Genomic DNA, 14,320 nt, shown 5'->3' on the forward strand with positions numbered 1-14,320 from the left:
CATTGTGAGTTTCAATGATCACTAAAGGAACTGTACTAGCTGTACTAGCAAAATAGTATAGTTAAATTTGTTTTGCTATACTAATTTTTAAGAAATAAAATCAAGCAGAAAGCTCCTCCAGTTCCTCTTGTAATTAATATTTGTTTCTTTCATTCTGTGAAATCTTGGAATAATTAGTCCAAATAATAAAGAACTCTTAGTCCCCAAAGTAAATCTCTTTTGAAAATAGTTATTTTGAAAAGAGAGTTGTGTCAGGGGATCGTAAAAGACCTCATGTGCATTTGCATGTTGATTATACAATAATATAAAAGAAAATTTACCCCTTTCGTTGGGAGAAAAACAAACATGTAACTATCACCCTAAATTGCACGACCAAGAGCAGCATTTGCATCTTTTAAAAGCCAGTCACCTCATAGCAGTTAGAAATTATTAGCAAACAGAAATCTATTCACCACTTCATATTTAAGTATACTAGTAAATAATACCGATTACATCTCAAAGAGATGAAACTGATGACACTTGTTAACCTAGAAATATCATAGAATCTATAATCAAACCTATGAACTAGAAATATACCGGTATAAATCACCAATGTATATAACTATTGGAAAGTTGCCTCCTGAATTAATTGTCTTCACTTACGGTAACTTTCTTAATACTGTAGAAGAAATAATATACATTTCTTAAGAGCTAGAGTCTGTCTTGCACATGAATATCCACTGAATCAACAAACAAGTTAATGTCTGCCTAATCTTCTTTACTATATTCTCACAGACTTGTTCAATGACTTTGGGCATACACATCCCATTTTAGTTATTTGATTTTGTTTTTGTAAACCACCCAAATCCTAGTAAGTAGATAAATAAATAATCCTTGGCTTACATCATCCATAATTTTTGCATTACTTGTTGCTAGGACCATTGGCATAGAATCCATTAGAATAGAATATTTCAATTTGTCTGGATGTTGTCTGTACTTCTTCTCACTGACAATGTCCATGGCTTTCCTATTCTTTTCAGCTTCTAGAGATCCTAGTGGTATCCATCCAATCCCTTTCATGAATTCATCATAGTCTGCTTTGTATTGATTCTGAAAAACAAAATGAAAGGAAAGTTTATACCAAATGTTTGGAAAAACAACTTTTTATATTTTTAAAAAAGATTAATCTTTTAAACATTGTTTGATCTGCAGCCTGGATTACAAATAACATTAGAAAAGATCAAACACACAAATGAAAAATATACATATCATAGTTGTGATAATGTATTGTTTTATCATTGTGAAACTGAGCACAAGGCACATTAATTTGAATGTGTCTGTATATTAATTTATCCTGTGATTTTGCATGCTATGTACATTACAGTTTTATTATTAGTTTGATACACCAAATTTGTTGTAAGAATTCAAAGTAGCATATGCAGGACTCCCTCTTCAAATTTTTCTCCATAGCAATGCTGTGAGAGAAAACTGGCATTTACCGTCAACTCAACAGCTGAATTTGGGACAGTCCCATAAATTTGCCCAATGAGCTAGAGATAGATCATGGCTTAGACTGTGCTGTTAACTATGACTACCACTCTGTATCCTAACATTTAATATAAAGAGCTGCTCCATAAGATGGCCCATAGGTTAAATTAATAATGTTTTTTATAGTGCCAATCTACTTCCCAATAAACCCTCTTCAAATCTACTCTAAATTTGCAGAGGGAAGAAGAGCTTTGGGTCTTTCCATCATGTAAATGGAAATTGATAGCAGCATACTGTACATTTCTATGCCCTGCTTCTTCAGGGGAAAAACTGAGTTCCATTTGCAGTGAAAAACCATTCTGGTATATAGTGTTCTCTCCCAATTGCAAAGTAACAAATACATACACCAGAGTTTAAAGACTTCAGTTATCTAACTTTGTCATTCGAGAAGTTATCAAAAAAAAATTTCCTTACATCACTCTGGATCTGCATCATATTTTTGGCCAATGCAAGGTTCATAGAATCGGGCAAAGCACTGTAAGAGTGGATAATATTCCGGTAATTGGTATCAGTTGCCACTTCCTGTGCCTTCTTGGCTGCCACAAAACTGAACATGTCAACAGGAATGTGGAACCGGGTCTTTGATTTCTCGTAATCCTTTTTATATTCACGCTCTGACTGCATCTTTGCAACTTCCATATAGTGCACAAGCTTAGGGTCATCTTTTAAGTTACGGAAGCCGATCTGCTTTCCTTTTGATTGCTCGAAGGCCAGTTTGTATTTGTACTATAAGTCAGATAGAATAACAAAACAACACACATACAAACACATATACATATTTGAGAGGATATTTAGTTAAGTTACTCATTGACAGTGATACGTGTTACTATATGGAATATATAAAATATTAATATATGTAACATTTCCTATCACCCAAACCTTCTGATTTTACAATTACAATTCAGCAGGAATTGCTTGGGCTTTTCTAAATATTTCTGGATCTGTAAAAATACCAGAATGTTACAGGCACAGAAATATTTGCTTTTTTTCCAACTTGTTTTCAAATGAAAAATCAACACCCAATCAGAATTTGCTCTTCCTGGTAATAAATGAGCACAGATAGCCAAACAGTGCTTGCCTCCATCCCACCCACCCCAGTTTTGCACAACGAACAATTGCCCTGTGTAAATAGAGTAAAAGATGAGAGTTTTATAAGCTTGTGACGGTGATTAATCATCACACAACTTATACAGCAACTCTCAACATCCAGCCCCCATGCCCGGATAACTGCACATCCGGTGGACACCCAAATTAAATATAAGCAGATCTGCATCTCTGTCTGGAAATCACCTAGGTCACCATGTGTTTGGTGTAATATAGCATTAATTAATCTTTTAATAGAATTATATGACATTAAGCCCTTTCAAATCAGTAATATTGATTAGGCTAAATCTAACTCATGGGTTAGATTGTAGCCTAGCATTTGTGGGGAATGGAGTAGTAAATGCTATCTTTATCCACTGACTAGTAAGACAGAAGTTTGTACCAGTTATCTTTCAATGTTTCCCTCTGGTAAATTCCCTGAAGATCATAAAAGGTTTGTTGACAAGGACAGAGTTAATGAAGCAATCAACAAAGAATTGTACTGGGATATAATTGTTTACTGGCAAGTATAGAAAGACACTTCCCTGATCGAGAGAGAGAGTGATAGATAATAGATAATAGATGATAGACAGATAAAACATACTAAATATATTCCTGCAGGATCATGTTTGAGCAGGTAACAAGATATCCACAAAATCTATGAAGCCCTTAAAGATTTTAGGAAATAAATTCCATAGATTTGCCTGAGCAAATTCATGCTTCAAGTATCACAGATCATTCAGACTAATATGGTTGTAGATATCAGGGAGCGAATGAAATGGTCAAACTAAGAATAAAAACAAGTTTTCCCATAATAAGGACATATAAAAATTAAACATACATCACTTGCAATATCCCTGGAAGCTTTAGCTGCTTTTATGGACAGAGCATCTGGTCGTAGATCATAGCCTTTTTTCTTCTCCTCCTCCCAGCCAGACCTATATATTTTCTGTTCCACAACAGGAGGAAATACAGGCAGATGTTTAGAACATTTTTAAAGGAAAAAATAGAATGATGGATATGTGCTCTCAAAATTAAGCCAAAAATATGACCCATGTTAATACACTGATATATACGTCCAGTCCTCTACTTAACTTACATCACTCATGGTGATTTGGTTGGCTTTGGACAGGAGTATTTCTGGTGTATCAGGCATTACGTGAATGTCAGTCTTATCTTTGTTCCATTTTTCTATATACAGCCTCTGCAGTTAAAACAAAAAGTTTAAACAAATCACATTGTTGCATGTAGCCAAGTTATTTGCTTGCACATTTTGTGCCACTAAGATACCCCCTCTCACTATGCAAAACAAAACTGAATTTCTAATGATAAACCTACTATCATGGCTTTTGCTTCCTAAACTAGAAATATGCAATATTTTCTTTTTTAAAAAAAACCTAAATATTAATTAAATGCTTAATTTCTTGATTTCACAAAGGGGCTATACAAACCCAAAATAACAGAATATAAATATTAGATTTTTATATATATAACTCAACCCTAATCCTAACCCTCTGCTGAATTTGTAAATAAATGTAATATGGACACTATTGCTATAACAGATTGTATCCCTGTAACATTACCACTTACTACAACAAATAGTCATGCAATTTTCTCCTATATGGTTATATTAATATATATTTATTTTAGTAATTTACCTACTGTATCTTAGAGCAGAGGTCCCCAACCTTTTGGGCACCAGTTCCGTGGAGAAAGATTTTTCCACGGACCAGAAAGTGTGTGGTTTTGTGTGCTGCCTGCATCCCACAGATGGGGCTTTGCTTGTCTGTGCGGATCGGTTGCTGGCATGCCACGGACCGGTACTGGTCCACGGACCGGGGGTTGGGGACCCCTGTCTTAGAGGATCCAGTTTTTGTACAATTAATATGACAAGAGGTAAGAAGACTTTTTTTTCTTTCAATTGACTTTTTATTCTATTTATTCATTGCCAAGCTGCTAGAGGCAGGTCTGAGCTCAAAAGAAAACCCAGGACATAAGAATACATAATATTAGAAAGAAGCCATATCCAAAACAAGTTTGGCCACTACAGTAAATCAAGATATAGCCATATTTATAGAGAAATTTCTCAGTGTAATTAATGGATTACGCGGACTCTTCTTTCAAGCCGGTTGGTTCTTAAAAAGCCACATTGATTCTTGTTTTGTGCACATTGCCCATTGACCCCTGGTTTGGATCAACGCTCCTTTTATCCAGTTTATGATCATCCAGAAACCTCAAGAAAATTAAAACGCAAACCGCACAAGCCATAATCATTCCCCATACAGGTTAAAATCTGATTTAATTTGATATTTAGTCATCCTGGACAATAACCAGGGAAAGATCTCATTACCACACCTTGTGATAGCAAATTTATGAATAGGCACTGTGTGAAGAACTACTTTCTTTTATTATTGGCTAATTATTCATTCAATAAGCCATGACAAACCTAATGAGCCATTGAGGCAGTAGAATTTCCAATAAATGCTTTTTACTAAGAATGAAGCATATCTTTACTGGATCATTTGATTATAGCCTATGAAGCCTAAATCTGTCCCTGAAAAAAATGATGTTCCTAGGAGATTTTGTTTTTCTTTACCTTATTCATGGTGTGGGCATTTTGTTTAGCCAACACCTGTTCCATGGCATCCATGTCGAAGGTATACTTCAGTTTGTCTGGGTGCTGACGATATTTCTGTTCGTTGAGAATATGACTGGCTTTCTTTGCAGTTTCCACCTCCAGAGATTGAATTGGCACCCAGCCTAGTCCCTTCAGCCAACTATTAAAGTCAGTTTTGTAAAGATTCTGGAGGGGAAAAAAGCAGGGAGAAGAAATAACTTGGTATGAATCAAATTATCTTATTTTAGTGTAACATAACATCCCCAAATAATTGTAGTTGTAGCATGGCCTAAAGTGCAAGCTTCATGCTTCATGCTTCATTCCATCAAAATGGGCACTGAAATTGTATCTTTCAGAGAAAATCTTCTCTCCAGTTAAAGGAGAACATTGCAAATTGATATATTCATTATTCTGAAAGCGAAGTCTATTCCCACTGTTTAGGACTTCTAAAACTTATTTCTAACATTTATTCATGAACGTGTTAAAACATATATAAATACTGAAACATCCATCAGTGGCAGTCTTTTGAACATTTTTTTTATTGATCTTTTGCTAGTTTTTCCAAATGTAGGATTACTTCCTCTCTGTACAACATGAAAAGATTGAAGGATGATACACTGAGTGGTCAGGGGAACAAGACTGGCCAAAGTTCCTTCCCATTTTACTGGCAGGAGAGTTTTCATCAGAGTACCATTCCAGCGGAATCACAACAAAATGGGATCCAACTATCTAAGTTTGTGTAAGGGAACTCCTGGTAAACAGGAAACAGGTGAAACCCATCCCATTCACCCAATATTAAATGTCTCTGTAATTTATTCTCCAAAGCACCAAAGGGCAGGACAAGAAGCAACGGATGGAAACTAATCAAGGAGAGAAGCAACCTAAAACTGAGGAGAAATTTCCTGACAGTCAGAACAATTAATCAGTGGAACAACCTGCCTCCAGAAGCTGTGAATGCTCCAACACTGGAAGTTTTTAAGAAGAGACTGGACAGCTGTTTGTCTGAAATGGTATAGGGTTTCCTGCCTGAGCAGGGGGTTGGACTAGAACAGACATGTCAAACTCGCGACGTCACGTGATGTCGCGCGACATATCAGAACTTTTTCCCCATTGCCAGCAATGGGGTGGGCGCAGTTTCCTTGTGACACATCTGGCCTGCGGGCCGGCAGTTTGACATCCCTGGACTAGAAGAACTCCAAAGTCCCTTCCAACATTATTATTGTTGTTGTTATTGTCATTATTGTTATTAAAACCCATTCATCCCACAATTAATTGTGGCCATATGAAAAACTTTATACTTCCAGTAAATAGACCGGAACGTGTCTGGAAATAAACACGTACTTAGGTCAGGTTAATCAACTGTATCTAAGTTGTATTAATTTTATTAAAAACGCTGTCCCGTTTTTTCCCCAGCCATTAATTAGCCTCCATAATCTTAGGCACAATAATGTTAATAATTACGTACATCACTCTGAATCTGCATCCTGTTTCTTGACAATTCCATACTCATGGCATCAGGAAGAAGAGTGTAATGATGCAGAGGTTGTTTGTAGTTTGTGTCAGTCACAACTTCTTGGGCTTTCTTAGCGGCCACTATACTGAAGTGGTCCAGAGGTAAGTTATAATTAGTCTTGCCGCTTTCATAGCCTTTCTTGTATTCCCGTTCTGATTGTAATTTTGCCACTTTCATATAATGGACCAATTTAGGATCATCTTGCAGGCTAAGGAAGCCAATTTGCTTCCCTTTTCCTTTCTCATAGGATTCTTTGTATTTGTACTAAGGAAAATCAAAACAAAGAAGTTTAAGCCATTGCAAAATGCGTGGTATCAAGTTAACTTAAACTACCCTGGGATAGAGAGTATCCCAATGCTGTGTATTTACTCCTACCCTTGCTTTAATTATTTTTCTGGCTATTACCTCTTTCCCATTGTTGTTGTTAAAAATGTCACAATTCCATTCAGTTATTCTGTACCAAACTAGAAAATTACATTCTCCCTTGTTTTTTTCATCTGCTATCTGTATTTCTCCAAGACCTTTTCTTCCAAACCCTGCTGTTTAAATTTTTTGAAAGCCCCTTAAAAGATTTTATTAGGATCAACTTACATCACTGGCAATATGGCGTGAAGATTTCGCAGCAACAATAGGAATAGCATCTGCTTTCAGGTTACAGCCTTCAGCCAGCCGCCTCTTCCAGTCTGCTTTGTAGAAATTCTTAAAGAGAAGAAATCACTTTTCTTAAAGCCTCTAGTTAAGTTCTAGCAGTGAAGATCCATGAATATTCTTATATTAACATGAAAGGTTTTTTTAAGTTGAGAGTTACAATTAGCATTAAGATAACTTACATCTATTTTAATGAGCAAAACACTAGCCTTTTCCCCCACAAGTGGCTTAAAAAATGGAATGGAAAATCCAAGAATAAAATGAGTTACCAATTTTGATTTTCTAAAGATGAAGGTTTTACATCAGTTTATGTATTCATTTAGGCATCAAAGAAACTGTCAAGTACTTACATCACTTATATTGTAGGCATTGACTTTTGCTTGAATAAATGCAGGTACATCTGGATCCAAATGGTACTTGTGTTTCACTTTCTCACCTTCTACCTTATAGTTTATCTGAAAGAAAACACAATTTATGCAGCGGGTGCAAGTTTTAATTTAAAACTATGTTGCCCAAACCAGTATCTTCCAGGTATATTTGGACTGTAATTCCTAGAATTCATAACCACTATGGTCAAATGCAATACAGTCTGGAAATTCTGGAAACCATAATCCCGACATATTTTAAAGCATTGAAAAGCCTCCTTTAGAACGGACATTTGTATCCAAATCACATAGGATAACAAATCCAATTTAGGGCTGTGTAGCTGGGGATTTGCAAAACTCTTGAAAGTTACATGGAAGAGCCTCTACGGGAATTTCTTAGATAAAGCACAAAGCTTTAAACTGTTTATGAATATTTTAGAATTCCACAGCACTTTTAAGACAATAACTAAAAAGAAGGAAATGATGTCCTTTGGATTGAACTTACATCACTCAGCTGTTTGGTATTCTGTTGAGCCAAAACCATCGGTATAGAATCCATCAAACTTGTAAACTTGAGTTTGTCTGGGTGCTGGCGATATTTAGATTCACATAATGCATCTCCAGCTTTTTTAACTTTTTCCATATCCAGGGAGCCCAAGGGACTCCATCCCACACCTCTTAACCAGTTGTTGTAGTCATCTTTGTAAGTAATCTGAAGAAAAACAAAAGGAGACTCAAAGCTCTGGAAGCATGCAGAAAGCCTTTCAAAGGATCAAGAAGCACATACAATAGTGTACCAAGATAAGCATTGGCACTCCAATGGGATGCATTTATATTGTCTAAGTTAAATGATTGAATACCCTTATTGTAACATAAGGTCTGCATAGGTAGGCAACGTGAGAGACAAAATCCTTCATTTTCAGGCTATCTGATAATAGTATTTCCATAACTTTCTTCCAAGATGGGCTTCTTTTGTTTTTGTCACTCTACACAAATACTAGCTATATACATAAAACAATATGTATTCATTTTAGACTGAGACGAAAGCTCTTGTGAAACTGAGTAATATTTTTCAGTCAGCATTAGCATTCAGTTTAGCATTCCTTTTATCTGTGAATTTGGAAGGCAAATCTCTTGAGCACTAAAATACTGAAATGGAATTGAGTATACACATTCAAGCAAATCCATCACAATAGGGGGCTGGACTAGAAGATCTCCAAGGTCGCTTCTATTCTATTCTATTCTACAATCAGACAGGAATTCAGCACCCCTTTTAAAAGAGAAAGGAGAACACAAAGTAAAATTCATGCAATCATTTCTTTGGCAATGCTCAAGGCAACAATTTATTTTTATATATAAATTCCAACTCAAACCCCAAAACTGTTTTCAAGTGTGCTTTCCTGTGAAAATGGTTACATTGGCACAAAAAGTATTAATTAATTTGTGTATCAATTCCAACTTGGTCTTCATAGCAAAAGTTGGGGGGGGGGGGAAGAGTGGCAAGTGAAGCAAAAAAGAATATAAAGTTGACACTGGAAGTGAGATCTCAAATACAGGATGATACTGGTACTAGTTTATTTTGTTTGAAGCTTGGCCAAATAAGAAGTGTTCAAAGTGGAAATCCATAAGGGTACAGGAGATTGTAGATAGAGAGATAAGAATTGTTAATCTGTTTAGAATTAGCAGATTAGCAGATTAAAGAATTAACAGAGTTAATAATTGCTAATCTATTTGCTAATCTAATGTCACTTTCACCTTTTTAGGTGCACACATGCACGCGTTCATACACACACACACACACACACACACATACACAAACAGACAGATAGATAACATATGCTTTGTGATTCTCCTCTTAAAGAAACATAATTAGCTGGATACTTGCCTTTTTTGTAAATTTCCTGCAATTAAATCTTGTTTCTGTTATAATTCTTAAACTTGCTTCACTGATCATTTGCAGGCATAGAATGCTTTAACTCCCAATAAAGAGCAGTTTACATGAATGATTCTAACATTCTCAATTGCTATTGCCTTCCCCTTTAAATGAGGGTCCCAACCCAACTATTTTGACACTGTGGCTTTAAGAAAAAAAAATAGCCATCTATCACACTGATGAACTTATCTGAAAAAAATTGGGGTGCATCATCAGTGCAGATAGATTTCCCTTGCAGAATTAAGCTGCAGTTCCCCTGGAAATTAGAGATAATTAAGAATTCAAGGAACTGTCATATTCCCACACCTCCCCTTCCTTCGTTGGTAGCACAAAAGGCCATTTTAATGACTTGAGCATCTTTAAAAGAATGATTCATCTGGCCCTGTGATTAAAAAAATAAATATTTTTAAAAATAATTTATTCTTAGAAATGATTCTAGAGGGGGGGGAAATCTCATTGCTTGCTAGGTAAACTACACCGTGTTGTCTCTAGGCAGCTGTGACCTTTTGAATATCGCCCTACTTACATCACTCTGAATTTGCATCCTGTTCTTGGCCAGCTCCACGTTCATAGCATCTGGCAGGTAGGTATAGCGATGAATCAGATTTTTGTAGTTGACATTGGAGGCTACATCCTGAGCCTGCTTGGCAGCTTGGATACTGACCATCTCCACTGGTGTGTGATAGCATGTCTTGCTTTTCTCGTAATCCTTCTTGTACTCACGCTCAGACTGCATCTTGGCCACATTCATAGAATGGACAAGCATAGGAGCGTCTTGCAAGTTTCGGAAGCCGACCTGTTTTCCTTTAGTCTTTTGATAAGCTTCTTTGTATTTGTACTAAAGTTTCCAGTCAGAAAGACAAAGAGAGAGAGAGAGAGAGTAGTTAGGACTGGATAGTGAGACTTGGTATACAACCAGCTAAGAAAAATGTCTGGACTAATTGGCAATTCAATACTTATTTTTTTATACTAGTAATGAAGAAAAATAATTTTAGGCAAATCATTGAGATGGACATGACAGGATTCCTTCAAAAATAAACATTCCTATGGTAGAAAAAGTGAAATTATGCCTGTACAGGTATTGCTGGATTATAACCATGCATTACTGCTAGTCCTTCAGTCTGGACTAAGAAACTGAAAATCATAAATTTCTGGAAGTTACTATTATAAGTCTGTACAAAAGAATATATACAAGTGACCAAACTGCTGGAATTTGGATAAGATATATGGCACAATATTCAGTTCTGTCTTTGTTGTGCAATAACCTGCTCCCACTTTTTTCCCCATAATTTTTTTATCTCTTGAACAAGCAACCAGTCATTTCCTCTAGAAGAAACAATGACAGGTTCTTCAGTAGTGAAGAAGGAGATAAAAGCAATAGAGTGAGACTGGCAAGAAATTCTTTGATGGCTTTGCCAACAAAAACCTTTAGCCCTAAGGACAGAACCATCTAATACAGATAAAGCAATGTGTGAGAAAATATTTTTATAATCATTTACATAGCAAGCTAAGAGCAACTTTCATCATGTTGATAGTATATACAGTATATACAGAGAAGTTAGTAAGGAAAAGTTACTTACATCACTAGCAATGTTTCTTGAGGCCTTGGCTTGAGTAATTGGAATAGCATCACCCAGTACATGAGGTCCTTTGGCTATGAGGTCCTGATAGCCATATTTATAATAATTCTGAAAAAAAGAGCATCCTACTGATTTAACAAGTCATTTTATGTCATTGCTGTTGGTTAACTTAGAATCCAGTAGTCTATACAATGCATTTATCTGGACTTTCTGACCTTCAATTACGGTAGCTTTTTCTGGATTATGCTTGATCTATTGCAGTGGTGGCGAACCTATGGCACGCATGCCAGAGGCGGCACTCAGAGCCCTCTCTGTGGGCACGTGCGCCATTGCCCCAGTCCCGTCTCCTCCCATGGCCCTCTCCTCACCGGCAGCCCCCCGGAGGAGAGTTGTCCCTGGGTGCGGCTCGTGTGGAGCAGCACATCCAAGGACATGGCAGCCGGGCAAGACTCCGCCCTCGTGCCCCATCGCGCGCAGATGATGCTGCGGGGTGCGGGTGGAAGGCATGGCTGCCATGGTGCTGCTGGGCCACCTGGGCAATCTGCAGTGGGCCATGGAGGCAGTGGGTGGCCCTGAGGGTGGGTGGCAAGGCAGGGGGTGGAGCAGGGGCAGGGGGCAGGGTGGGGGCAGGGCGGGGCGGTTTTGGGGCACTCAGTTTCTAAAAGGTTCCGCATCACTGATCTATTGGTTTCAAACTATGGCTATTCATGTCAGCAGATATGACAGTCTGTTGATATTACAGTCAATGTTTGATCCCTCCATTTCTTGCTCCCCTTCTCCAAATAGGAAAAAAAGAAAATTACTTCTGTCATGCACAGCATCAAGTAATAAACAATGATATCATCACATACCAAATTATGTTGTGTATTTGATTTTCAAAATATTAGAATAATATTTATTATAACACTTTTCATTATTTACCATAGTATAAATTATGCACACTTTGAATAGCCACTTACATCACTGATATTAGCTGCATTATATCTGGCCTGGATAAACTGAGGGGCATCTGCAGGCAAATTATATGTATGCTTCATTTCTTCCCCGGAGGATTTGTATAATATCTGAAAATCAAGGAAACAAGACAATAATATATTCTGATGTTCCTTAATTCAACAGTTGAATTTATGTATTACTTTAGTGCATACGACTGCAGCCTATGTACACTTACTTAGGAGCCACTGAAAACAGTTGTACTTTTCTCCATAGGAGAAAAGAATGGTCATAGGAGCAGGTTATAAAAATTGTCCTTAGAATCAGTTATTACATTTTCCATATGTAGTTATTTGTCATTATAAAAAATGTTGCTATAAGGTAGCTAAGTTGAATCAATTAACAATTATAATTATAACCAGGGCTTTTTTTTCTCATAGAACGCCCAGAACGGAGTTCCGGCACCTTTTTTGGATGGAACCTTGTAGGGTAGGCAAGGCGGGTTGTATGACGTGTGTGTTCCGGCACCTTTTTTTTTTTTTTAGAAAAAAAGCACTGATTGTAACAATTGTCAGCCGCCCTGAGTCCGCAAGGAGAAGGGCGGGATATAAATTTAATTTAATAATTAATTTAATAATAATAATTATAATTAATCAGACGACAGCTTCCAGATCATTATAAAACCCACAAGATCCTGAACAGGTTCATTAGCAGAGCAAAGATATTCAGAAAACTAGGTGTAAGAAAACTACCTTTTTAAAGAGGAAACACTTAACTTCCTTCAGTCTCAAACAAATGGCTCTGTCTATTACTATTATAAACTACAATCTTAGCTTCAAGCACTTGTATATATGCCTATGGAGATTATCAGTCATCCAAGGCATAGTTATCCCAAAAGTGCTTTTTCAAGAGGCAACAGGAATTTCTTGTTTTTCTTTGAAGATGTTTCACTTCTTATCCAAGAAGCTTCTTCAGCTCTGACTGGATATGAGGGAATGGCAGGATCTATACTCCTTGTAGACAGCTGGTCATTTGCATTCTTTTAGACAGTCATTGATGCCACCTGGAGGCTTATCTGTGTCCTCAGGGTCACCTGAGGGGTGCAAAGGGTTGTGGAGCCTTTTTGGAACTGTTGAAAGAACTGTGTTGCAGAATGAAGACAGATGATGTTGTAACCCTCCCCCTTTGTTCAATTTTGACATAAATGGCCTCTTTGACCCCTCTTTCAAACCAACGGCCCTTGCTGTCCAAACTGTGGACTTTGCTGTCTTCAAAAGAGTGGCCTTTGTTTTTTAAATGCATATGGACTGCTGGATCAACCTAATCTCCAGGGGAACAGTTTATCATCAATAATATCCTGAACCCTGTTTTAGTATATTTTTTCCAATAGATTCCATTTGATATTACAAGCCTTTGGTGGTCAAAGTAACTTGGCTGGTTTTTTGACATGCAAAGGGAAGAATGCACAATTTTGGGGTCTGACTTAGTGATGTGAAGGTAGTTTTTGAAAATGTCAGAAGAGCAGGTCAGTTCTGAGTCCCTCAATTTTGTGAGCAAATATTTTCTGGTTAGCAAAAATCAAAAACGTTTGGCGTGGTGATTAATAAACAAGGCTAGAAATTGGGAGACTGGGAGTTCTAGTTCCATTGGAGGCTTTGGGCCAGTCGTTGTCTTTGAGCCTTAGAAAGAAGATAATGATAATAACTCTAGAAAGAGTACAGAGAAGAGCAACAAAGATTATTAGGGGACTGGAGGCTAAAGCATATAAGGAAAGGCTTCTGGAATTGGGTATGTCTAGTTTAATGAAGAGAAAGACGAGGGGGGACATGATAGCAGTGTTCCAATATCTCAGTGGCTGCCACAAAGAAGAGGGAGTCAAGCTATTCTCCAAAGCGCCTGAAGGCAGGACAAGAAGCAATGGATGGAAACTAATCAAGGAGAGAAGCAATCTAGAACTAAGGAGAAACTTCCTGACAGTGAGAACAATTAACCAGTGGAACAGCCTGCCTCCAGAAGCGGTGAATGCTCCAACACTGGAAGTTTTTAAGAAGAGACTGGACAGCCATTTGTCCGAAATGGTATAGGGTTTCCTGCCTGAGCAGGGGGTTGGACTAGATGACC

The 14,320-nt window shown here is 37.2% G+C and overlaps 1 protein-coding gene across 1 annotated transcript in view; it reads right to left on the reverse strand.

Moving 5' to 3' along the window:
• NEB (nebulin) overlaps window positions 1-14,320 on the reverse strand; it is a 221,727-nt gene that overhangs the window by 149,961 nt on the left and 57,446 nt on the right. Inside the window, exons 49-60 of the mRNA XM_015814350.1 lie at window positions 12,226-12,330; window positions 11,267-11,374; window positions 10,213-10,524; window positions 8,259-8,465; window positions 7,739-7,843; window positions 7,332-7,439; window positions 6,693-7,004; window positions 5,207-5,413; window positions 3,710-3,814; window positions 3,452-3,559; window positions 1,942-2,253; window positions 883-1,089 (exon numbers count right to left, since the gene is read on the reverse strand). Of these exons, the coding sequence (XP_015669836.1) occupies window positions 883-1,089; window positions 1,942-2,253; window positions 3,452-3,559; window positions 3,710-3,814; window positions 5,207-5,413; window positions 6,693-7,004; window positions 7,332-7,439; window positions 7,739-7,843; window positions 8,259-8,465; window positions 10,213-10,524; window positions 11,267-11,374; window positions 12,226-12,330 (2,196 nt within the window). The remainder of the gene's footprint in view (window positions 1-882; window positions 1,090-1,941; window positions 2,254-3,451; window positions 3,560-3,709; window positions 3,815-5,206; window positions 5,414-6,692; window positions 7,005-7,331; window positions 7,440-7,738; window positions 7,844-8,258; window positions 8,466-10,212; window positions 10,525-11,266; window positions 11,375-12,225; window positions 12,331-14,320) is intronic.

Source organism: Protobothrops mucrosquamatus, unplaced genomic scaffold, assembly GCF_001527695.2.
Source record: "Protobothrops mucrosquamatus isolate PMUCROS unplaced genomic scaffold, P.Mucros_1.0 scaffold_87, whole genome shotgun sequence".
NCBI lineage: Eukaryota > Metazoa > Chordata > Lepidosauria > Squamata > Viperidae > Protobothrops > Protobothrops mucrosquamatus.